Source organism: Ursus americanus, chromosome 18 (genome assembly GCF_024610735.1).
Source record: "Ursus americanus isolate L20-20 chromosome 18, mUrsAme1.1.p, whole genome shotgun sequence".
Classification (NCBI taxonomy): Eukaryota; Metazoa; Chordata; class Mammalia; order Carnivora; family Ursidae; genus Ursus; species Ursus americanus.
Genome location: NC_142144.1, coordinates 148874 through 174448, shown reverse-complemented (window position 1 = coordinate 174448; position 25575 = coordinate 148874). Strand labels below are relative to the sequence as shown.

Sequence of the window (25575 nt, the reverse complement as noted above, 5' to 3'; positions counted from 1 at the left end):
CGTTGCCCCCCACCCTCCCAACTGTTTCTGTTCTCCCGGTGAGTGGGGTGTGCAGTGGGGGGTGGATGGGCAACGCCTGCTTCTTCCCCACGGCTGGGTTGGGGTGAGAGTAAGGCCCCTAACCTGCTCCCTGCAGCCATGGGTGTGGTCGGTGAAGTGGGAGGACTGGTCCAGATGTTCTCTGTGAAGCCTTGGGTGCAGAGGGGCCCTTAGTGTCCTTGGTGTTTGAGACGTTCCCTGGGCTCTGTGCAGCTGCACATGCCTGAGGGGATGGGGCGCCACGCCTCCTCAGAGGGCTGTCCCTGTCCCTTAGGGCTGGGCTGAGTCCTCGGGGGACAGCCACCTCAGGGTCCTGGGAGGGAAGGGTTGCTAAGGTTGGCATGGCCCTCCCGGTTCTCTGCCCTCGGTCACCCTTCTCCTCACCTGGACCTCTGAGCGCTGCTGCACACATTCCCTCCGTCCCATGATTCGGTCCCCCGGCACGCCCTGTGACACACGCTCACACACGTTCACACTCATTCCCACACTGACATCCACACTCATAGTCACACACCATATACGCACTCACACCCGTCGCACACTGATTTGCACACTCCTTCTCACACACGCACACACCCACACATACACCCACGCCTGTCTGCACCCAGGACCTGCAGGTGGATGAGTTGTTCTGAGCTCCTCACAAATGGGTGTAGACTTGGCCTTGAGAAGGAGGTGGTGGGAAGCCACATGGTCCTCCCCTGGGGAAACTACCTTAAAGGGGAAGCATGATAGAGACTTTTGCTTTCTCTGTTGGTTTTGGAAAAGCTTCCAGAAGGTCACTGGGGAAATGGCTGGAGTACACCCGAGGGAAGTGGGTTGGTGATGTAGCCTGCATGCCCCTGTGAGGGTCACGGTGAGCTGGAGGCACCTGGGTGTAGAGCCTGAGGAGCCAAGGAGTCGGGGGCCTGGGGCAGAGCAGGGTGGACAGGCAGCAAGGCTCAGGTGGAGCCCAACGGTGAGGTGTCTGTGTTAGCTGGCTTTGCTCCATCTCAGAGCAAGGCAGATGCACAGGTCATCCCACTACGGCCCCATAGGAGTGGGACTCCAAGTGGCAGGGGAGAGCCATTTGGAATGTAGGGACACACGGTGTTGGCTCTTTCCAACCCCACTGCCCTCCGTGGGGCAGAATGTGCTGGGCTGTAGCGCATGGGCCCCCGGATCGCAGCTTCTTGTCTTCCAGCGCCGGTGGGGCGTGCTGTGTTCTTCTCAGTGTCCCTGTTCGCCGATGCTCCGTCTTTCTCAACCTCTCTTTTACCCCGAGGTCTCAGCTGGTGTCCACTCTGACGGAAGCGACCCCGGCCTCCTGCCCAGATGCACACTGCGGCCTGCGCCCTGACCCGACGTGGCTTAAACGTGTTCTGTGTCCCTTAGAACCCTCTCTGGTTTTCTCACTTTTGTTTTGTTCTGTTTTTTGCATGTGCAGTTTTGTAAAGCACACTCGAGGTGCTGTATCTCGCAGCTCATCTGTCTCCAGCGTAAACTCACCGTGAGTTGCTCTGCTACCACTTCCATCTGTGGCTTCATGGCAGCTCGTGCGAACACCTCCCTCCACTCCTAACTGCTTTTCCACCTCAAATCACTTGCTTCAGGGGCAGCTCCAAGAAAGCCTTCTGCAGCTGACGGGGGACGGTGGGCATGCTTCCTGACGTTCCCAAGTCCTGCTCGCGGGCGTCACTCTCTGAGCTCAGCCCCCCTCCTCTCCCTCCTGGCCCTCTTGTCTGCCGTCTGTCCACGTGCCGTGTCTCTGGTGTCTTGAGCACATATGCCACTGGGCGCCAGTGGGCGCTGTCTCCTTGGGGTTCCCATGAGCTACAGTGTTCAGTAGGACTCACTGAGGACATTCATGGGGTCCATCCCTTTTAGACTCGGAGGGATGTATCTGTGACCCTTAGGGAGTTGTCCTAGCAAGAGCAGAGCTGCCGTCTCGTGTTAGAGCAGCCAGAGCCTGAGGTAGACCCACAGAAACCCAGTGTGTCCCTCTTGGAGGTGACGTCAGTCTGACAGGGGAAGTGGTCCTGGGGTGCTTGCCTCCAGGGGCTTCCTCTCAAAGGCGAGACCAACGCGGCAGGTGAGACAAGTCCCCGGAGCAGCTGGGTGTGCTCGGTGCACCTGGATGGGGGAAGCCAGGTGCCCTTTCTGGGTGCCACCTGCTCCCTACTCAGCCAGCACAGACCTAAGCTGGGCTTGCTCACAAGCACTTGGAGCTGCTGGCTGTTGTTGGATCCTGGAGGACTGATGCACGGGCTGGAGTAAGATGTGGATGTGGGTACTGATGGTGTCATAGTGAGGGCTGCTTCCCGTATGAGTAGCTACGGGTAACTGGCTCTTTCAGCCCAGAGCCCTCAAAGCTGGGCGGTGCCACTGAGGCTCCTTTTTGGGCCCTGCAGGTATCCACAGCGCCTGGGTTGGGTGTGGTTGAATAGGGCTATACCAGCAAGCTGGGGTCAAGACATTGTGGGGGCGGCATCCCCGTGTGACTCCTAAAAGAGTCTTTTTAAAGAAGGACTTTGTCTGCATTATTGTCACAGTGTGTCAGATGGTGGCCTGGCCCTCACTCTCGTGTTCTTGCTGCTTGTGAACTCAGTGGAGAGGTGCAGAGTGAGAGACTAGGGGTGGCCACACCACTTTATGTGCCAGACGGAGCAAGGACAGAACAGCGACCAGGTGGGTGCAGGCCGACTCGGACACCCACAGGAAGGGGGAGCCTGGAGCACGGACCCAGAGACGTACCCAGAGAGGAAGCCAGGACATTGAGGGGTGGGTGGGTGCAGACAGTTTCAGGTGGCATTAGGGCCCAGAGAGGCAGAGAGACCCAGCAGGAGCGGGGCCAGGTGGGGCCTAGAGGGGCCACATGACCCAGCTACTCAGTGTCTTGCTCCCCTGGGAAGTTCTGAGGGGAGTCTGCCAGCCCTGTGGCACCCTCTACTTTAGTGGACAAGTCACCTCTTTGTGAAGCTTAGCTAGTCCGTGGGAGAGAAGGAGCTGCAGCTGGGGTCAGGCCAGGTTGAGGGCAGAGCCATGTCATCAGGAGGCCATCCTCACCTGAGCTCCCAGTCACCACATTGTCCCCACCATCTTTATTGCCTGTCTGCTCTGACAGAGAACTGCCCCCCAGGTCTTAGGTGGCTTCTAACACTAACCCTCCTGACCAAAGGTGCTGAGTCCAGGTATGTGTCGGGCTGCTGGACTGGCTGTCGGCCCTCGGGGCTCCGATCATCCATTTCACATGGTTCAGCATTGTTCAGAGTTGGGCGCTTTGTTTTGGTGCCAGGCTGGGATGGGTGGGTCCCCGGGGCTTCAGGTTGAAGTCAAAGACACAGAAGGTGGTGGGTCTGTTGCAAGGTGTCCCCAGGAGCAGGGAAGCACAGGTTTGATGTATCAGAGGACACAGGTCAGGGCCTGGCGTGGCAGTTGAAGGTGTCGGTTAGCAGATGGCCAGAGAGGCCGACACTTGTCCCCCATGCGTTGCCCTGCCTGCCTACCATACGGGCTCCCACGTGAAGGACAGACATCGTGCTCTTCTGCTTTCATACTTTTGAGGCACTGCCCTGGAAATGGCTCCTCACACTGGAGCCTGGACATCCCCTCCAAAGGGGCAGGATTCGGCATCACACAGCTTGTGCAGGCCAACTGGAGGGACTGGGCCTTTCCCACACTGGGCCATCTCTGTCTGTGCAGGTCAGCATGGTGCCCAGTGGCCCAGGGCCCTGATGCTGGTGGCCTATCCAGCCTGGACCCTGGTCTGGGGCCCCTCAGGCTGTGACTCTGCTGTCAGTGCAGCTGGGTTCTGGCCAAGGCCTCACCTCTTAGGATACCTTTTTTCCGTTTTGCCTTTTCCTGCGTCTGATCCTGGCTCCGTCAGTGACTTGCTATGGGGCCCTCTATGAGTCACGCCTTCTAGGTTCAGTGTCTTCATCTGTGAAATAGGGACAAGAGATAGTTGTGAGGATTGGATGAGATGGGCATTGCAGCCCACAGTACAGTGTGGCTCTGAACAATACAGATGCCACCACCACCACCATGGTGGGTGCAGAAACCTCCAGAGGCTGAAGGACGAGACTCTGGCCTCAGATGAGGTTTCTGCTTGACCAAGGTGGGACTGGGGTCACCTACTCTGGAGGCCTTATTCAGCACAGATTCCAGAATGCAAAGGGCTTCTCATGTACCCTGGGCTGTGGAGCCCCACATGTGACCATGTGGGTGAGGCTGGAGGGTGGTCAAACCTTTGGTAGCCTGTGAGTGAGGGCTGAGACTGGAGCACAGGCCACTCCTGGTGCTGGAGGGCTCCTCTCTGCCCTGGCGGATGGAAGGGGCTCCTCGTGGAGCCAGGAGAGTGGAGGGCATTGAGGACCACAGGAGGCAGCATCTGTAGCCCTAGACCTAACTGCTGGGCTCCTGGGAGCAAGTGGTCACTGAGCCGAGTGACAGCTGCCCGGGTGGGGCTGGCCACCTTAGGGAGCAGTCACAGCTTACCCTTTGCCCCTGATAGGGCCCACTGCCCCTGGCCCCTTGCTCCCTAGGCTACTGTCTACCCCATTCCTGAGGACCTGCCTCTTCTCGGGGTCTCTCACAAACACCCCTGTCTCCTCCTGGCCAGTGGCTGTTTTTCTAGAAGTGGAGATGGAGAAGTCCCTCCCTGGGTAGCTCTGCTCTATGCTGCAGCAAGGCCGGCACCCCAGGGTTGCCGCAGGGGGCTCCCTGCCTCCTGCCTCTTCCTCAGTCCTGCCCCATTTGGACGCTGTCCCCCTCCTCTCCCCATGATGGTCTTCCTGGCCAGCAGCCCACCTGCCCTGGAAGCCTGTTTGCCACCTCATGCTGGTGCCTGTCATTCCCACTGCCCTGCATCCCTTGGCCAAGAGCCCCCGTACACCTGCTCAAGGGTGGCCTTGAGCCCCCCACCCCCCACCCCGAGGTTGGTGCTGTCACAATCTATGGGATCATGATGGGGTGGGGGCAGTGCTGGATTCTTGTTACCCTGGGTATCCCCTACTTGTTCTGCACCGGCTGCCAGGGGTCTTGAGGGCTCCTGACACCTGTCCTCCCTCCCTCTCCTCCCTACGCCCACTCTGCCATCCCTCCATCGCTGCGTCCATCTGTGGCTTCCCCTGTGAGGCAGAGAGGTCGGAGGGCGGCGCAGGGGGCGGCCGCTCACCTCCCGTCTCCCCACAGCAGGCCGCAGAACTCGGCCAAGGCGCGCTCGGTGTGGGAGCAGCGGGCCAGCCAGCTGCGGCTGCGGAACCTGCGGGCCAGCTGCGAGGCGCTGTACAGCGAGATGGACCCCGAGGAGAGGCTGCGCTACGCCACCACGCGCCACCTGCGGCCAGACATGAAGACGCACCTGGACCGGCCGCTCGTGGTGGAGCTAGGCCGCGACGGGCCGCGGGTCCCCGCGGGAGGCAAGGTCCGGCCCGAGGGCACGGAGGCGGCCGAGGGCGCGGACCCGCCGCGCAGGCACCACCGGCACCGCGACAAGGTCCCGGCCCCGGTCCCTGCCCCGGCGGCAGCGGGGGAGCAGGACAGGGGGGACGCCCCGAAGGCCGAGGGCGGGGAGCCCGGGGCCCGGGAAGAGCGGCCGCGGCCGCACCGCAGCCGCAGCAAGGAGGCCCGGAGTGAGCGTGGCCGCGGCCCGGGTCCCGAGGGCGGCCGGCGCCACCACCGGCGCGGCTCCCCGGAGGAGGCGGCCGAGCGGGAGCCCCGGCGCCACCGCGCCCACCGGCACGCGCCCGACCAGGGCAAGGAAGGCAGCGCGGCTGGGGCCAAGGGCGAGCGGCGAGCGCGCCACCGCGGCGGCCCCCGGGCCGGCCCCAGGGAGGCCGGGAGCGGGGAGGAGCCGGCGCGTCGGCACCGGGCCCGGCACAAGGCGCTGCCCACGCACGAGGATGCAGAAAAGGAGGCAGCGGAGAAGGAGGGCGAGGTCGAGGACCGGGACAGGGAGAAGGAGCTCCGGAACCACCAGCCCAAGTGAGGAAGTGCGCATGCGGATGGTGGATGGAGCTGCTGGCCAGAGAGGGGGCAGGGTCCAAAGGGGTGGGGGTGCAGCGGCCTCTGTTCGGGCTTAACCCCCCCGCCTTCTGTCTCCATTTCACTCTGCGGTGGTGACAATTCTGCCTTGTTGGGATGACATGGAGAATGCTTAAAACTGTGTGGGGGGCAGGATATGCTCAGTGAACGTCAGCCATTATTCTAAGGCACCGGGGCGGGAAAGAGGGCATGGGGGAGGGAAATTGTTGGGACTGGTTTGGGACATGTTGGCGTGGGAAGAGCATAGTGGGGCAGGGAAAAGAGAAAATTGGAGAGAGCCTGAGGGAGGCCTGAGGAGGCCACTGGGCCGAATGGTAGAAGGGAGTAGGGGCAGGCTGGGTGGCCGCGACACAGAGGGCCTCCTACCCTTCCACAGCAGCCCCGTCCAGCTTGTTTCTAGTTGGGCCAGGATCTGACTCTGACTCAGTGAGAAACCTGGGGTAACAGGAGCCCCCAGGCTAAGGCCAGCAGCCTCCCAGAGCTCCTGCACCTGGAGGGGACCGCTCAGGACCAGCCCAGTGCAGGCACTGTGCAGAGCTCCGTGCTGGGCCTTTTGGTCTGCTGGGGCTCTAGGTGGAGTAGCTTAGGGAAACATCCTCTTACAGGCTTCTTCATTCTGCAAACAGTTCCTTTCTATACATATTGTGATGCCAGCCATGCCTGGTCTGTGCCAGGGACAGACATGTGAGTCAGCGCCATTTTACTTTTCAGACCTGAAAACACAGAAATGTGCAAAGGGATAAAAACCGTATGAAATGCCAGAGTAGCAGAGGAAGTAATCAGGGATTTATTTGTTCTGGATAGGGGCATAAGGAGCTGGATTTTGCAGGCTGAATAGCAGTTTGGGGCTGCATCTGACTCTGATGTGCATTCTTGGTTGCAGGGAACCACACTGTGAGCTGGAGGCCAGTGGGATAGTGGGTGTGGGCCCTGTGCATGCATTGCCCAGCACGTGTCTACAGAAGGTGGAGGGGCAGCCAGAGGATGCAGATAATCAGCGGAATGTCACGCGGATGGGCAGTCAACCCTCAGACCTGAGTGCTACTGTGCATATCCCAGTGACGCTGACCGGCCCTCCTGGGGAGACCACGGCTGTTCCCAGTGAGTATCTCCCTGTATCAGCGGGGCAGGGCCCACCTTGTGTGGGCCCAGTTTGCTCTCCCCCACCCCGTCCATGATAGCTGCTTGGGGACAGAGCACGCCTGTGTGAACTGTGCCACCAACTGGAGAGGAAGTCCTTTGTGGTCAGCGTCTGTGCCTTGATATCTCTGTTTTCCAGTGGCCCAGAGGAGCCTGTTACTATTATGTGTCATTTAAGCTCTATTCTCCTCTCTTCCAAAAACACTTGCAAGTTACCAGCTCAGTGCCAGGCATGGTGTTAGAGTGCTGGGGACAGTAGGAGGGAGCAGGACCAGAGCTGCCCTTGGGGGGCTAATAGTCTCATCAGGAAGACAGACCTCAGGACGGTCATGACTTTTCACAGTTACATGAAAGCTGCTACGGACCATGGCCCCAGACTTGATGGGGGCTGACAACTAGTCGGTGGTCTTCCCACGACTTACGTGCCCTATCATCCCTGCTCTGAGGTCCCCAGAGATCTTTGCCTGAGCCCTTTTCTTCTTCCCCTCAGTCACTCACTCACACATTCAAGAGGTCCTGACCATGTGCAGGCACTGAGGGTACAGGGTGAACCAGATGCTGTTCCTGTCTTCAGATCACTCCATCTAGTAGGGAGAGACCTGTAGGGATCAAATGCAGTCCCCTCACACTGTGTGTAGAAGGTGCACAGATGTCTTGTGAGCACCAAAGATAGAGGAAGCATTGCAGGGGGAGAAGGAGAGGCCACAGAAGCAGAGCTGACATGCAAGGCCAGATGAGGATTTAGGTCTTGACCACAACATGCCTGCTTGCTTTTGCAGATGTGTCCACACACATAGGCATGTGCGTACACCCCTTATCTCTTGTGTAGGTGCTTTCTTCTGGGGCCTGTGAACCAGTGTACAATGCCAGGGGTAGCAATGGGAGGTGGCCGGCTCTGGCTGCTTAGGCTCCCCTCCTCTTTGCTTCCTTGGGAGGAAGCTTTCCCTCGCCCATTCTCTTTTTTCACCTCTCATGGGTACTGATGGGTCTGTCTTCCCAGACTCCTGGAAAGCAACCCCCTGGTCTGATTCTCTCTGGCGAAGCTTGAGGATGAGCCCAGGGTTTCCACCTGGATTTTGTCCATGAGTCAGGCGCAGCCCTTCTTCCCCAACTCCTGGCAACCACTGATCTTTTTACTGTTTCTGTAGTTCTGCCTTTTCCAGAATGTCATATAGTTGTAATCATACAGTGTGTAGCCTGATTCTTTCACTTACCAAGACGCATTTAAGGTTCCTCCATGTCTTTTCATGGCTTGATGGCTCATTTCTTTTTAGCACTGAATAGTATTCCGTTGTCTGGATCGCCCACAGTTTATCTATCCACCCATTGAAGGACATCTTCTAAATTTTGGCAATTACGATTAAAGCTATTATAAGCATCTATGTTCAGGATTTTGTATAGACATACATTTTAAACTTATTTGTGCAAATAGCTAAGAGCATGACTATTGGATTGTAAGGTGAGATTGTGTTTGGTTTTGTAAAGAACTGGCAAACATTCTAACAAAGTGGCTGTATCATTTTGTATTCCCACCAGCGATGAATGAGAGACCCTGGTGTTCCACACCCTCTCCAACATCTGGTGTTGTCAGTGTTTTGTATTTTTGCCATTCTAATAAGTATGTAATGGGATTTCATTGTTCTGTTTTGCAATTCCCTAATGACATATGATGGTGAGCATCTTTTAATATGCTTATTTGCCATCTGTATTTCTTATTTGGTGAGATACCTGTTCATGTCATTTTGCTGACTTTTTTATTTTCTTATTTGAAAAAAATCTGATACCTAATTTTTTAAAGAGCAGTTTAGGGTTCAAAATGAAACAGAGAGGAAGGTACAGAGTGTTCCCATTACTCTGTGCCCCCACACATACATAGCCTCCCTACTGTCAACATTCCCCACCAGATGGTGCATATGTGACCAAGGATGAACCTACACTGACACATCATAATCACCCGAAGTCGACAGTTTACTTCAGGGCTCACTCTTGGTGTTGTACCTTCTATGGGTTTGGACAAACGTACAATGACATATGCCATCATTATAATATGATACCGAGTATTTGCACTGCTGTAATAATTCTCTGTGCTCTGCCTATCCATCCCTCCCCCTCCCCAACCTTTAACAACCACAGATCTCTTTACTGACCATTGTTTTGCCTTATTCAGAATGCAGTATATTTAGAATCATACAGTACATAGCCTTTTTAGATTGGTTTCTTTCACTTCCCAATATATATTTAAGGTTCTTCCATGTCTTTTCATGGCTTGAAAGCTCATTTCTTTTTGGCACTGAATAATATTTCCATTGTCTGGGTGTTCCACAGTTTACCCATTCATCTACTGGAGAACATCTTGGAGGCTTCTAAATTTTGGCAATTATGAATAAAGCTGTCATAAACATCTGTGTGCAAGATTTTGTGTGAACTTGCTTTTAGCTTCTTTGGGTAAATACCAAGGAGAGTAATGGCTGGATCATATGGCAAGAGTATGTTTAGTTTTGTAAGAAACCACTGAACTGTCTCTACCATTTTGCATTTCCACTAGTAACGTATGAGAGTTCCCATTACTCCACATCCTTGCCAGCACTTGGTATTGTCAGTGTTCCAGATTTTGGCCATTCTGTAAGTGTGCAGTGGTATCAAATTGTTTTAATATGCATTTCCCTAATGATGTGTGATGTGGAACATTGTTTTATATACTTACTTGCAATCTGCCTTATCTTCTTTGGTAAGGTGTCTGTTAAGATCTCCAGCCCATTTTTTAATTAGGTTGTTTTCTTATTCTCGATTTTTAAGAGTTCATTGTAAATTTTAGATAACAGTTTTTTTTATCAGATGTGTTTTTTGCAGATTTTTTTCTTGCACCTGTGGCTCATCTAATTGTTCTCTTGACATTGTCTTTCACAGAGCAGAATTTCTTAATTTTAGTGAAGTCCAGCTGACCCCTTATTTCTTTCATGGATCGTATCTTTGGTGTGGAATCTAAAAAAGATCATCGTAAACAAGGTCATCTAGGGTTTCTCCTGTGTCATCCCCTAGGAGTTTTATAGTTCTGCATTTCACATTTATGCCTAGGAGCCATTTTGACTTCACTTCTGTGAAGGATGTAATGTCTGTGTCCATATTCATTTTCACATGTGGACATCCAGTTTTTCTAGCATCAGTTGTTGAAGAGATGATCTTTGCCCCACTGATTATCTTTGCTTCTTTATCAATGATCAGTTGACTATATTTCTGGGGTCTATTTCTGGGGTCAATTTCTGAGCTTTCTGTTCTGTTATTATATGTGTTTGTTCTTTCACTGATACGATACTGTCTTGATCACTGTAACTTTATAGTGAGTCTTAAAGTTGGGTGGCATTGGTCCTCTAACTTTGTTCTTTTCCTTCTATATTGAAGTGTTGGCTGTTCTGGGTCTTTTGCTTCTCCATATAAACTTTAGAATCATTTTGCTAATATCCATAAAATAACTTGATGAGATTTTGATTGGGATTGCATTTAATCTCTAGGTCAAGTTGGGAAGAACTGGCACCTTGACAGTATTGACTCTTCCTGTTTATGAACATGGAACACTTCTTCGTTTAGCTCTTTGATTTCATTCCTCAGAGTTTCAGTTTTTCATATGTAGGTCCTGTAGATATTTTGTTAGATTTATACTTAAGAATTTCATTTTGGGAGGAGTAAATATAAATGATACTGTGCTTTTATTTATTTTTATTTTTTTATTTTTTTTACAGTTGCTGAAAAGTTTTTTATACCTTTTTTTTTTTTAATGGTTTTTTATTATATTATGTTAGTCACCATACAGTACATCCCCGGTTTCCGATGTAAGGCTCGATGATTCATTAGTTGTGTATAACACCCAGTGCACCATGCAATACGTGCCCTCCTTACTACCCATCACCGGTCTATCCCATTCCCCCACCCCCCTCCCCTCTGAGGCCCTCAGTTTGTTTCTCATAATCCATAGTCTCTCATGTTTCATTCCCCCTTCTGATTACCCCCCCTTTCTTTATCCCTTTCTTCCCCTACCGATCATCCTAGTTCTTATGTTCCATAGATGAGAGAAATCATATGATAGTTGTCTTTCTCTGCTTGACTTATTTCACTTAGCATTATCTCCTCCAGTGCTGTCCATGTTGTAGCAAATGTTGAGAACTCGTTCTTTCTGATAGCTGAGTAATATTCCATCGTATATATGGACCACAGCTTCTTAATCCAGTCATCTGTTGAAGGGCATCTCGGCTCCTTCCACAATTTAGCTATTGTGGACATTGCTGCTATGAACATTGGGGTGCATATGGCCCTTCTCTTCACTATGTCTGTATCTTTGGGGTAAATACCCAGTAGTGCAATGGCTGGATCATAGGGTAGCTCAATTTTTAACTTTTTAAGGGACCTCCACACTGTTTTCCAGAGTGGCTGTACCAACTTGCATTCCCACCAACAATGTAGGAGGGATCCCCTTTCTCCACATCCTCTCCAACAATTGTTGTTTCTTGCCTTGTCTATTTTTGCCATTCTAACTGGCGTAAGGTGGTATCTCAGTGTGGTTTTGATTTGAATTTCCTTGATGGCTAATGATTTTGAACATTTTTTCATGTGTCTGTTAGCCATTTGTATGTCTTCATTGGAAAAGTGTCTGTTCATATCTTCTGCCCATTTTTTGATTTGTTTATTTGTTTCTCGTGTATTGAGTTTGAGAAGTTCTTTGTAGATCTTGGATACCAGTCCTTTATCTGTAGTGTCATTTGCAAATATCTTCTCCCATTCCGTGGGCTGCCTCTTAGTTTTTCTGACTGTTTCCTTGGATGTGCAGAAACTTTTAATCTTGATGAAGTCCCATAAATTCATTTTATCTTTTGTTTCTCTTGCCTTTGGGGATGTGTCATGAAAAAGGTTGCTTTGGCCGATGTCGTAGAGGTTGTTGCCTATGTTCTCCTCTAGAATTTTGATGGATTCCTGTCTCACATCGAGGTCTTTCATCCATTTGGAGTTTATTTTTGTGTATGGTGTGAGATAGTGGTCAAGTTTCATTCTTTTGCATGTAGCTGTCCAATTTTCCCAGCACCATTTATTGAAGAGACTGTCTTTTTCCCACCGGATGTTTTTTCCTGCTTTATCAAATATTAGTTGCCCAAAGAGCCGAGGGTCCATTTCTGGGCTCTCTATTCTGTTCCATTGGTCTATGTGTCTGTTTTTGTGCCAGTACCATGCTGTCCTTGTGATCACAGCTTTGTAGTACAGCTCGAAATCCGGCATTGTGATGCCCCCAGCTTTGTTTTTCCTTTTCAACAGTTCCTTGGAGATTCGGGGCCTTTTCTGTTTCCATACAAAATTAAGGACTGTTTGTTCCAGTTCTTTGAAAAATGTCCTTGGTATTTTGATCGGGATAGCATTGAAAGTGTAGATTGCTCTGGGTAGCATGGACATTTTAACTATGTTAATTCTTCCGATCCATGAGCATGGAATATCTTTCCATCTTTTTATGTCTTCCTCAATGTCTTTCAAGAGTGATTTATAGTTTCTAGAATATAGGTCCTTTACGTCTCTGGTTAAGTTAATTCCAAGGTAACGTATGGTTTTTGGTGCTATTGTAAATGGGATGGATTCCCTAATTTCTCTTTCTTCGGTCTCGTTATTCGTGTATAGAAATGCAACTGATTTCTGAGCATTTATTTTGTATCCTGCCACGTTACTGAATTGCTCTATAACTTCTAATAGTTTGGGAGTGGCTTCTTTTGGGTTTTCCATATAGAGTATCATGTCATCTGCAAAGAGAGACATTTTGACTTCTTCTTTGCCAATTTGAATACCTTTGATCCCTTTTTGTCGTCTGATTGCTGTTGCAAGGACTTCTAGTACTATGTTGAATAATAGTGGCGAGAGTGGGCATCCTTGTCGAGTTCCTGATCTTAAGGGAAAGGCTTCCAGCTTTTCCCCATTGAGAATAATATTTGCAGTAGGCTTTTCATAGATGGCTTTTATGAGATTGAGAAATGTACCTTCTATTCCTACACTCTGAAGGGTTTTAATCAGCAAAGGATGCTGTATTTTGTCGAATGCTTTTTCGGCATCGATTGAGAGGATCATATGGTTCCTGAGTCTTTTCTTGTTGATATGATGAATCACGCTGATTGATTTGCGAATATTGAACCACGCTTGCATCCCAGGTATGAATCCCACCTGATCGTGATGGATAATCCTTTTAATGTACTGTTGGATTCTATTAGCAAGTATCTTGTTGAGGATTTTGGCGTCCATATTCATTAGGGAAATCGGTCTGTAATTCTCCTTTTTGATGGGGTCTTTGCCTGGTTTGGGGATCAAGGTAATATTGGCCTCATAGAATGAGTTTGGTAGCTTTCCTTCTGTTTCTATTTTTTGAAATAGCTTTAGGAGAATAGGTATTATTTCTCCTTTGAATGTTTGGTAGAATTCCCCAGGAAAACCGTCCGGGCCTGGAGTTTTGTTATTTGGAAGGTTGTTTATCACTGACTCAATTTCTTCATAATTAATTGGCCTGTTTAAGGAATCAATTTCTTCCGGTTTCAATCTTGGTAGTTTATAGGTTTCCAGGAAGGATTCCATCTCTTCCAGATTGCTTAGTTTATTGGCATATAGCTGTTGATAAAAATTTCTAATAATCCTTCCGATTTCAATGGTGCTCGTCGTGACCTCTCCTTTTTCATTCATAATTTTAATAATCTGGGTCCTTTCTCTTTTCTTTTGGATAAGTCTTGCCAGTGGTCTGTCAATTTTATTGATTCTCTTAAAGAACCAGCTTCTAGTCCTGTTGATCTGCTCTATTGTACTTCTGGTTTCTGCTTGATTGATTTCTGCTCTAATCTTGGTCAACTGCTTCCTCGTGCGTGGATTAGGCCTGTCCCTCTGTTGCTGTTCCAGCTTCTTGAGGTGAGAATATAAAAACTGCATTTTAGATTTTTCTATTCTTTTGAGTGAGGCTTGGATGGCTATGTATTTCCCCCTTAGGACTGCCTTTGCAGTATCCCATAGGTTTTGGACTGTTGTATTTTCATTCTCATTGGTCTCCATAAATTGTTTAATTTGATTTTTGATTTCCTGGTTTATCGAGTCATTCCTGAGCAGGATGGTTCTTTGTCTCCAAGTGTTTGAGTTTCTTCCAAATTTTTCCTTGTGGTTGAGTTCCAATTTCAGAGCGTTGTGGTCTGAGAATATGCAGGGGATAATTTCAATCTTTTGGTATCGGTTGAGACCTGTTTTGTGTCCCAGAACATGGTCTATTCTTGAGAATGTTCCATGGGCATTAGAATAGAATGAGTATTCTTTGGTTCTGGGGTGTAGTGTTCTATATATATCTATGAGGTCCAACTCGTCGAGTATGGCATTCAAAGCCTTTGATTCTTTGCTTAGTTTTTGCCAGGGTGTTCTGTCTATTTCTGAGAGTGGAGTGTTGAGGTCCCCTACTATTAATGTATTTTTATTTATATGTCTCTTTATTCTGGTTAAGAGTTGGCTTGTGTATCTTGCTGCTCCCCTGTTGGGGGCATATATATTTATAATTGTCATATCTACTTGTTGAATACTTCCCTTAAGAATAATATAGTGCCCTTCTGCATCTCTAACTATAGTCTGTAGTTTAAAATCCAATTTATCTGATATGAGAATTGCTACCCCAGCTTTCTTTTGAGGTCCATTTGCGTGAAAGATGGTACTCCATCCCCTTACTCTCAGTCTGAATGCATCTTTGGGTTTGAAATGAGTCTCTTGTAGACAGCAAATGGATGGGTCATTTCTTTTTATCCAATCTGCAACCCTGTGGCGTTTATGGGATGGTTCAAACCATTTACATTAAGGCTGATTACTGAGAGATATGATTTTAATGTTGCCATGTTGCCAGTAAAGTCTTTGTTTGTATTGGCTGTGACTTTCTGTTCTGTATCACTCTTGGGGCCTTTTTACTTTTATAGAACCCCCTGTAATATCTCCTGTAGGGCTGGTTTCGTGGTTACAAAATTGGTTAGTGACTGGCGATTCTGAAATGTCTTTATTTCTCCATCAATTCTGAATGACAGCCTTGCTGGATAAAGGATCCTTGGCTGCATGTTTTTCTCTGAAAGAGCTTTAAATATGCTCCCCCAACCCTTTCTCTCATTCCAGGTCTGTGTAGACAGGTCTGACGTAATTCTGATGCTTTTGCCTTGGTACGTGAGAAATTTCTTTGCCCTGGCCGCTTTCAATACTGTATCCTTGGATCTAATATTTGCGAAATGCACTATGACGTGACGTGGCGTAGGTTTGTCGTGGTTGAGCTTGGGAGGGGTCCTCTCTGCCTCTTGGACACGAATGTTTGTTTCCCTTGCTAGATTAGGGAAGTTTTCAGCTACAATTTGTTCAAATATCTCTTCTAGACCTCTGTTTTTCTCCACCCCCTCGGGGATGCCGATGATTCTAACATTGGATCGTTTCACTGAGTCAGTAATCTCCCGTAACCTACATTCGTGGGCGTGGATTTTTTTAAGACCATCTTCTATTTTCATTTTTTCCTCTATTAACCCATCCTCCAATTCACTAACCCGTTCCTCTGCTTCTGCGACCCTGGCCGTCAGAGCCTCTAGTTTTGCCTGCATTTGGCTCATAGAATTTTTAATTTCTGTCAGATTCGCTCTCATTTCTGTCCTTAGGGATTCTATATTCTCAGTAACCTTTTCGTTAATAGTTTTTTCAATTCTACTCATCATTTTGACCATCGTTACTCTGAATTCCATTTCTGATACTTTGATTACATCCATATCCATTATTTCTGTGGCAGAGGCCACAGACTCACTGTCTTTTCTTTGCTGGGGGGGGGCTTCTCCTTCTTGTCATTCTGATGAAGAGAGGTTGCGGGGTTTCCAGAGCCCAAATTATTGACTGGGTCCCAGGCCGTGCCCCTTGTTTTATAGGGATCTTAGGGATGTGGGCTTCTTCTTTAAAGATTTTATTTATTTATTTATGTGGCAGCCAACCAGTGAGAGAGGGAACAGAAGCAGGGGAGTGGGAGAGGAAGAAGCAGGCTCCCAGCGGAGGAGCCCGATGACGGACTCCTTTCCGGAACGCCGGGATCACGCCCTAAGCCGAAGGCAGGCGCTCAATGACTGCGCCACCCAGGCGCCCGGGTTGTGGGCTTCTTGATTTTTCAGCCTGCCTTCTGGGGGAGGGGCCTGCCACGCCGATACTCAGGCATCCCTGTTTGGGTAGAGTCTAGGCGTCCCCTGCGAGGGGGGATGGGGATGGGCACTCCCTGAGCCGGTATTTCCAGGCTTTTGTTCTCTGGCGGCTTTCCCTGGCGGTTTGCTGTGCCTCTTCTGAGAGAGCAGCAGCGGCCAAATTTCAGCCTCTGTCACAGAACAGAGGGATTGCGGCCCGTTCTCTACTAATGTTCTGGCCACTTTAACTCTGTTACTGTTGGTGCTGCTCAACCCTGCAGTGTCCCGGGATGTGCGCCCCACACCCGGCGTCCCAGCCCTCACTTCCAGGGCCGGCGCGTCTCTGTCCTTTGTGTTTCTAATGCCGCCAGCCGCCAGCCGCCGCGCGCGCGCTCCCGGATCTCCCGGTCTCAGTCTGGATCCAGTGAGCGCCGGGATTCCGGTGTTCCGCGAGATGCCTGGTGGCGCGCGCACCCGGCTCACGTCTCAGTCTGCTGTTTTGCGGGTGCCGTCCGCGAGCCCCGCTCGCTCTCCTGTGCAAGTGGCTACCGCTTCCCGGCGCCCAAACATGGCGGCTCCCTCCCCCTTCCGTTTATCTTCCGATATCTGTGCACAGTTTCATGGCTCCCCGCTTCGTACCTCAATACTCAGCGCTGGAGATGTTCATTTGTAGAGATCCAGATGCGTCTTCCTGCGTCTCAGGCTGGTTCCGTGGTTGTTTAGGCTGGTCTGGTACCTATCCAGCTCGACTCGGAGGACCGGCTGAAAACGGTGTCTCCTACTCCTCCGCCATCTTAACTCCCAGCCCGATACTGTGCTTTTAATTCCAAATTTCATTTATTCATTGTTGATAAATAGGAAAGTAATTGACTTTTGTGTATCAACCTTGTATCCTGCAACCTTGCTAAAATCACTTCTAGTGCCAGGAGTTTTTTGTTGTTGTTGTTGATTCTTTCGGATTTTTTATATAGATATCATGTCATCTCCGAACAAAGACAGTTTTATGTCTTCCTTCCCAATCTGTATAAGTTTTATTTCCTTTTCTTGTCTTATTGCATTTAGCAAGGACTTCCAACATGATGTTGAAAGGAGTGGTGAGAGGTGACATCCTTGCCTTGTAGACCTGATCTTAGTGGGAAAACTTCAGGTTTCTCATCATTAAGTGTGAGGTGAGCTGTAGGTTTTTTGAAGATAGCCTATATCAAGTTGAGAAAGTTTCCCTCTAATCCTAGTTTATTGAGAGTTTTTATGATGAATGGGTGTTGAATTTTGTCAAATGCTTTTTTTGCATCTATCGATATGATCAAGTGACTTTTCTTTTTTAATCTGTTGATGTGATCATTAACTGATTTTCAAATGTTGGAAGAGCCTTGAATACCTTGGACAGATCCCACTTGGTTATGGTATATAATTCTTTTTATACTTCTTGGGATTTGATTTGCTAATATTTTTTAAAGAATTTTTGCATCTATGTTCATGAGAGATACGGGTCTATCGTTTTCTTTTTCTTGTAATGCCTTGTCTGGTTTGTCTGAGAATTCAACTCAGTTTTGATACTACCTACCAATAGATAGCATCAGGTTTCACAGTTTAAGGGTACAGTCCTATAAGACTGCTTCCCACGCTCCACTTCAGACACCAGTCAGAAACCCCAGGCTGTCAGCTGTGCTTCTGCCTATCAGTTAGAGATTGGAGGTTCCAACACCTCCCCCTGAAGTTCTTTAATTTGCTCACAGAACTCAGGGAAACACTTGTATTTACCAGTTTGTGAAAGGATATGATAAAGGATAGGAATCAGTAGCTGGATGAAGAGATATAGAGGTGAGGTCTGGGGAAAGAGTGTGGAGCTTCCCCCCCTCTTTTGGCATGCCACTCTTCCCAATCTCCACCTGTTCACCAACCCAGAGGCTCTCTGAACCCAGTCTTTGGGTTTTTATGGAGGCTTTGGTACAGTCCTGAAATAGTCATGGCCGTTGGCTGATTCATCCTCCAGCCTCTATTCCCTCCCTGGAAGTCAGGGTGGAGGCTGAACGTCTCAACCCTCTAATCGTGTGGTTAGTCCTCCTAGCAACCAGCTCCAATCCTTGGGTGGAGTCCAGAAGTCACCTTCATTAGTAAGAGGATACCTATGCCACCTTTATGACTCTGAAGCGTTCTCAGGAACTGTGGATGAAGGCCAAATGCATACTGTGGTCATCTGCGTGACCAAATATGTATTTCTTATCAATCATTATATTGCATATTTTATTTTATTATTATTTTTTAAACCTAAATTCAATTAATTAACATATAATGTATTATTGGTTTCAGAAGCGTAGAGGTCAGTGATTCATCAGTCTTATGTAATTGCACATTTTAAAATGAGATGTGTTCTGTAGCTTTCTTATCCTATGTTCAAGTATCATAAGGTTTAGATGTGAATGCCATATAGTTCCCTTATGTTTAGCTTCATTAATCCATTAGTGAAAACTAAATGTAATGTTTCCATTTCCTATTATTTTAAATGGGAAAATTATAATGTACTATACAATTATAATGTATTAAAGTTGGTTGCACTCAAAATCTCCAATAAATTTTAAAAAAATATAACGGGGGCACTTGTGTGGCTCAGTCGGTTAAGTGTCTGACTCTTGATTTCGGCTAAGATCATGATCTCAGGTTGTGAGATCAAGCCCCGTGTCAGACTCCATGGTCAGCGGGGAGTCTGCTTGAGATTCTCTCCCTCTGCCCCGCCCCTTGCTTGTGCTTTCTTTAGCAATCTCTCTTCAAAAATAAATAAATAAATCTTTAAAAATATAACTAAAGCACAGTTAAACACTGAAAAGTAAAAACTATCATATTAGGACACAAAATGCTTAACACATTGTTCCCTGATCACCACAGTTAAAATAGCTGTTAGCAAGCAATTGCTTTGGACACTTCCTTTTTTTTTTTAAATTAATTAATTATTTTTTTTAATGTTCCATGATTTATTACTTGCGTATAACACCCAGTGGACCATGCAATACGTGCCCTCCTTAATACCCATCGCCTCCTTTATTGAAGCTTATTGCACTTTTCAGAAACATCCACACATAATTCTTTAAACATTTTTTAAAATTTTCTTAAATATTTATTTATTTATTTACTTACTTATTTATGTATTTATATTTTCCCACACATAATTCTAATAGTCAACCAACTGAACTTGAAATCTTGGCTGAGCGTTTTTCCCTCATTTTTTTGGTTAAAAATGTTATATTTAGGAGCGCCTAAGTAGCTCAGTCGATTAAGTAGCGGACTCTTGATTTCTGCTCAGGTCAAGATCTCAAGAGTCCTGGGATTGAGCCCTGGGTCTGGCTCTGCACTCAGCAGGAAGTCGGCTTCCTCTCCCTCTGCCCCTCCTCCCCAGCTCTCTCTCTTTCTCTCTCAAATAAATCTTTAAAAAATGTTATATTGGGTTTGGGGGAAGTAAACATTTTTCCTAACAAATGTCATCCAAAAACACCCCAACAACATTGTAATGTGCGATGCATGTTTTCCTGAAGTGACGGTATTATAAAATTGAGGGCCACTCTGTGGGGAGAATGTACCCAAGGTGGCCTGTATGATACACCTCTTACTGATTCACAAAAAGAATTAGAACGTTTTCTTCTTTTCCTTTTCTGGGATAGTTTAAGTAGCATCAGGATTGCTTGGTCTTTAAAGATTTGGTAGAATTCCCTTGTGAAATCATCTGGCTCTGGTTTCTTTGGGAAGGACAATTCTTTGATAATGTCTCTATTCTGTATGGATATTGTTTAAACTTCTTATCTCCTGAGATCTGTTTGGTAAATTATAATTTCCTTGGAAATGATTATTTGATCTAGGTTTTCCAATTTACATATATATAGTTATGCAAATAAGTCACTTAAGTTTTTTAAAAAATTTCATGTTTTTTCCCTCCTTGTCGTTTTTTTTTTATCCTGTGTATTTTATGTATTCCTCTTTTTTTCCTTGATTACATTAGTGATTTATATATTCTGTAGGTTTTCATAAAAAGAACCAGCATTTTATTTTATTTATTAGTTCTACTGTGGTTTTGATTTTTAACTTGTTACTTTCCAGTTTTATCTTTATTATTTCCCTCTTGCCTTTTTGTTTACTTTGTGGTTCCTTTACTGGCTTCCTCAGTTAGACTGAGTTTACTTACTTTATTCTTTAATTTTTGTTACATGATTATTTAAGGTTATGAATTTTCCTCTGATCACTAATTGTATTGTGTGCTATAGATTCTGACATTTGGTGTCGTGTCATTGTGGCTTGTACTTCCCCCAGGTGTTCGTAGATTCCTTGGGATTTTCTGCATAAAGAATCAGGTCATCTGCTAATGAACAGTTCATTTTTCACTTTCTGGGGTGTGTCTTTTATTCCCTTTTTCTCTCTCGTTGTGCTGTCAGCTTCCAGAACTGTATTGAACAGCACTGGTGAGAACTGATGTCCTTCTTTTGCTCCATCTTGTGGAAGGAGGGAACATGTAGTCTTTCAACGTGAAGTATGATGTTAGCTGTAGTTTTTAGTTTTGGGGTTTTTTTTGTGGGGGGTGTTGGTAGATGTTTTTACCAAGTTGAGGAAGTTCCCCTCTATTCCTTTTTCTTCTCAGAGTTTTTATATTCGATCAGTGCTAAATTTTGTCAAATGATTTTCTGCATCAGTTGATGGGATCATGCAGTTTTTCGTTTGTAATATGGTCGTTTATATTGATGGGTCTTCCAATATAAGTGAGCCTTGCATCCCTGGGATGAACTCTACTGGTCATTGTGTGCAGCTATTTCTATATATTGCTGAATTGTGCTTGTTACTATTTTGTTAAGGAGTTTTGCCTCTGTATTCATGAGGGATGTTGGTACTTTTCTTTCTTTCCTTTTTATTTTTTTGTGCTGTCTTTGGTTTTGGTATCATAATGGTACTAAATTCATGATTTGAATTGGAAGGTGTTTCTTCTTCTGTTTTTTGGAGGTGATTTTATAGAATTGGTGTTAATTGTCCTTTAGACGTTTGGTAGAATTTGCCAATGAAATATATCTTTTTGGAATTAAAAAATAGTCCTCAATAGTAATGAGGCTATGTTATCTATTTCATGTTGGGTGAGTTGTAGTAGTTTGTGCTTTTGAAGGAATCAGTTAATTTCATTTACTTTGTCAAATGTGTGTGTGATTCTTTGTAGTACGTCTCTATTACCCTTTGATGTCTTTGTGATCTGTGTGACAGCCGCGTCTCATTCCTGAAATTGGTGATTTGTGCCTTCTCTCTCTCTGTTTTTGTTTTTGTTTTTTTTTTGAGTCTTGCTAGAAGTTCGTTCATCTCACTGATCTTTTCAAAGAATCAGATTCTTGGGGCGCCTGGGTGGCTCAGCCGTTAGGCGTCTGCCTTTGGCTCAGGTCATGGTCCTAGGGTCCTGGGATCAAGCCCGCAAGGGGGGCTCCCTGCTCAGCGGGAAGCCTGCTTTTCCCTATCACACTCCCCCTGCTTATGTTCCCTCTCTTGCTGTCTCTCTCTGTCAAATAAATAAATAAAATCTTAAAAAAATAAAAAAGGAATCAGATTCTTTTTCATTTATTTTTTTTCTGTTGTTTTTCTTTCTTTTTTTTTTTTTTTTTAAGATTTTATTTATTTATTCGACAGAGATAGAGACAGCCAGCGAGAGAGGGAACACAAGCAGGGGGAGTGGGAGAGGAAGAAGCAGGCTCATAGCGGAGGAGCCTGATGTGGGGCTCGATCCCATAACGCCAGGATCACACCCTGAGCCGAAGGCAGACACTTAACCGCTGTGCCACCCAGGCGCCCCTTCTGTTGTTTTTCTGTTTACAATTGCATTTTATTTCTGCTCTATTATTTTCTTCTTTCTGTTGCTTTGGGTTTATTTTGCCCTTTTTTGGTTTCTTGAGGTGGGAGCTTAAATTATTGATTTGAGGCTTTTCCTCTTTTCTAATGTAAACATTTAGTGCTATAAATTTTCTTTTTAGTACTACTTTATCTATGTCTTACAGATTTTGATATATTTTCATTTTCATTCAGTTCCATTTAAAAAATTTCCCTTGAGATTTCCTCTTTGATTCATGCATTATTTAGAAGTGTGTGGTTTAGTGTCCGAGTGTTTGGAGATTTTCCTATTATCTTTCTGTTACTTTTAGTTTGATTATTTTTGTGGTCATTGAACATACTTTGCATGTTTTTAATTCTTTTTAATTTGCTAAGGCTTGTTTTATGGCCCAGGATATGGCATCTCTTGATATATGTCCTGTGGGTCCTTGAAAAGAATGTGTGCGGCTGTTGCCCGGGGCGGGTGCTCTGCAGATGTAAGTTAGATCCTGTTGGTGGATGGTGCTGGGTTCTGTGCGCGTGCTGATCTTCTGTCCAGGTCTGTCAGTTGCTGGGAAAGGGGTGCTCAAGTCTCCAAGTACAAGTGTGGATTTGGCCGTGTCTTCTTTCCGTTTTAACGGCTTTGCTTCATGTATGTTACGTCACTGTTGAGTACGTACACATTTAGAATTGCTATCTTCTTGGAAGGCTGACTCTCTTATCATTGTGTAATGTGTCTTTCTGTACCTGATAATTGTCCTTGGTCTGATATCTACTTTATCTAATATGAATATACCTACTCCTACTTTATTTTGATGAATATTTGCATGGTATATCTTTTTCACCTTTTTCCTTTCAAACTAGCTATATGGTTATATTTTAAGTTAGTTTCTGATAGACAGCGTACGGGTGGGTCATGTTTTTAATCCAGTTCAGTTCTGTTTTTTATTTAGCATATTCAGACCATTTACATTTGATGTGATTGTATATGTTATAACAAGTCTGCTGTTGAATTTTTGTTTATTCTTTCTGTTTTTTATTTCCCTAGTTTCTTTTCTTTCTCTTTTTCCCCCCTCCTGTGGGTTACTTGTATGTATTTTAAAATTTCATTCTGATTTATCTGTAGTACTTTTGAGTGTATATCTTTGTATTTTTTTTAATGGTTGCTCTAGATATTACATTATATATATAACTTATCCCAGTCTACTGGGGTTTTTATTTTACCAGTTTAAGTGAAATATAGTAGGTTTACCTCTCTTTTTCCTTCCTATGTATAAATGTCATAATTATTTCCTCTACATATATTTAAAAACACATCAGTGTGTGTTATAATTTTTCCTTCAACTGTCAACCATAGTTTAGAAAACTCAAGAGGAGAAGGAAAGTGTGTTGTATTTACCCATACTTTTACTTCTGTTGTTCTTTCTTCTTTCCTGATATTCCAGTATTTCCTCTTTCATAATTTACTTTCTGTTTAGAGGGGCTTCCTTAGTATTTCTTTTAGGGCAGGTCTGCAGGTGACAAGTTCTCTAAGTTTTCCTTCATCTGAGAGTGTCTGGATTTTCCCTTCATTCCTGAAGGATGTTTTCATTGCGTGTAAATTCTAGGTTGACAGTTCTTTTTTTTTCAGCACTTGAAAAACGTGTGCCTCTTCCTTCTGACCTCCATGGTTTCTGATGAGAAATCCACTGTCATTCGAATTGTTTTCTTCCTATAGGTAAGCTGTTGTTTCTCTCTCGCTGCTTTCAAGATTTTTTCTTTGTCTTTATATTTCAGAAGTTTGATTATGATGTATTTTGGCATGGGTTTCTTTAGGTTTATTGTGTTTGGGATTTGCTCAGCTTCTTGAATTTGTAGGTTTGTGTCTTTTGCCAAATTTGGAATTTTTTTCATCCATTCTGTCTTTGAATACATCTTCAGCTCCGCCCTCTTTCTCTTTTCTTTCTAGGATTCTGTTGACATGAATGGTAGATCTTTTGTCCTAGTCCCAGAGGTCCCTGAAGCTCTGTTCACTTTTTTCAGTCTATTTTCTCTCTGTTGTTCTGAGTGGGTAATTTCTATTGTTCTGTTTTCCAGCTCACTGATTCTTTCCTCTGTGCCTTCCATTCTGCTGTTGAGCCCATCTGCTGAGTTTTTCATTTTAGTTATTGTATTTTTCAGTTCTAAAATTTATATTTAATTCTTTATATCTTCTATTTCTTTGCTGAGATTTTCTATTTTTTCATTTGTTTCAAGTGTGTTTTTAATTGTCTGCCAAAGCATTTTTATGATGGGTGCTTTAAAATTATTTTCAGATAATTCTAACATCTGTATCATCTTGGTGTCTATTGGTTGTCTTTTCTCATTCAAATTAACATTTTCCTGGTTCTTGGTGTGACAAGTGATTTTTTAAATTGAACCCTATATATTTTAATATTATATTATAGACCTCTGAGTTTTACTTAAGTTTTCTGTTTTAGCTGGCCTACTGTGATACCCCTCCAGTGGGGGGAGGGTGGGTGAACTGCCTCATTACTGACAGATGGGAGTGAAAGCACAGGTTTCTCATTCGACTCCTTGACATCCACACCCAGTGGGAGCAGTCTCCTTGTTCCTGCTGGGCCTCCACTGACACCACCCTATCTGGGAGAGGTGGGAATGCCTTGTTACTGCTCCCCACACGACCTCCACTGACACAGTGGGGTAGACTTCATTACCTCTGGGTGGTGGTAAAGTCCTGGCTTTCTACTATGATTCACTCTGGCAGGGAAAAGGAAGGGTATTTCTGGGTAGAAATTGCAGTTCAGGCTACCCATGTGATCTTTACTGATATCACATGGATTGGGGGTCTTGTTCCCACAGGGTGAGGATGAAAGTCTCTGCTCCCTACTTGGCTCTCTCTGATCCCACCCTGGCAGGGGCTTTGGGGTACCTCATTACAGGCTACTGAGGATAGAAGTCTGCACTTCCGACTTGGTCTCTGCTCATATGAGCCAAGGTAGAGCTGCAGTTTCTTCTGGTGTGCTTGGCTGTAATGGAGTGGCTATTGTCTATAAGTTTCCTGTCTTGCTAGGCTGTATCTTTCCTGGTCCTGTCATTAGGGAGAGCTGGTTTTTTGGGGGGCTTTTAAATATCTGTGGCTGCTGAGATTTCTGGGTTGCTGGCTTCTCCTGCACCAAGATTAGATGAGGCATAGACAAAACCCAGAAAAGAAAAACTTATTGCCGTGTTGTTCCTCAGGCCCCAAGGTCCCTAACTGATCTGGCTTCTCTCCACCTTTCAGAATCTTATGTTTGCCTTATATAGGATGCCTAGGGGCTTTCATTGTGCTTAGTGGGATGGATCTTTCCAAGAGCTCGTCTTGAGTTAATTTTTCTATATGGCATGAGGTGAGGTTAGAAGA

General features: G+C 46.1%; 1 protein-coding gene across 1 annotated transcript in view; it reads left to right on the top strand.

The window, feature by feature from the left end:
* CACNA1B (calcium voltage-gated channel subunit alpha1 B) overlaps positions 1-25575 on the top strand; it is a 153308-nt gene that overhangs the window by 52139 nt on the left and 75594 nt on the right. The window contains exons 16-17 of the mRNA XM_087869664.1: positions 5212-6003; positions 6947-7164. Coding sequence (XP_087725790.1) covers positions 5212-6003; positions 6947-7164 — 1010 coding nt within the window. The remainder of the gene's footprint in view (positions 1-5211; positions 6004-6946; positions 7165-25575) is intronic.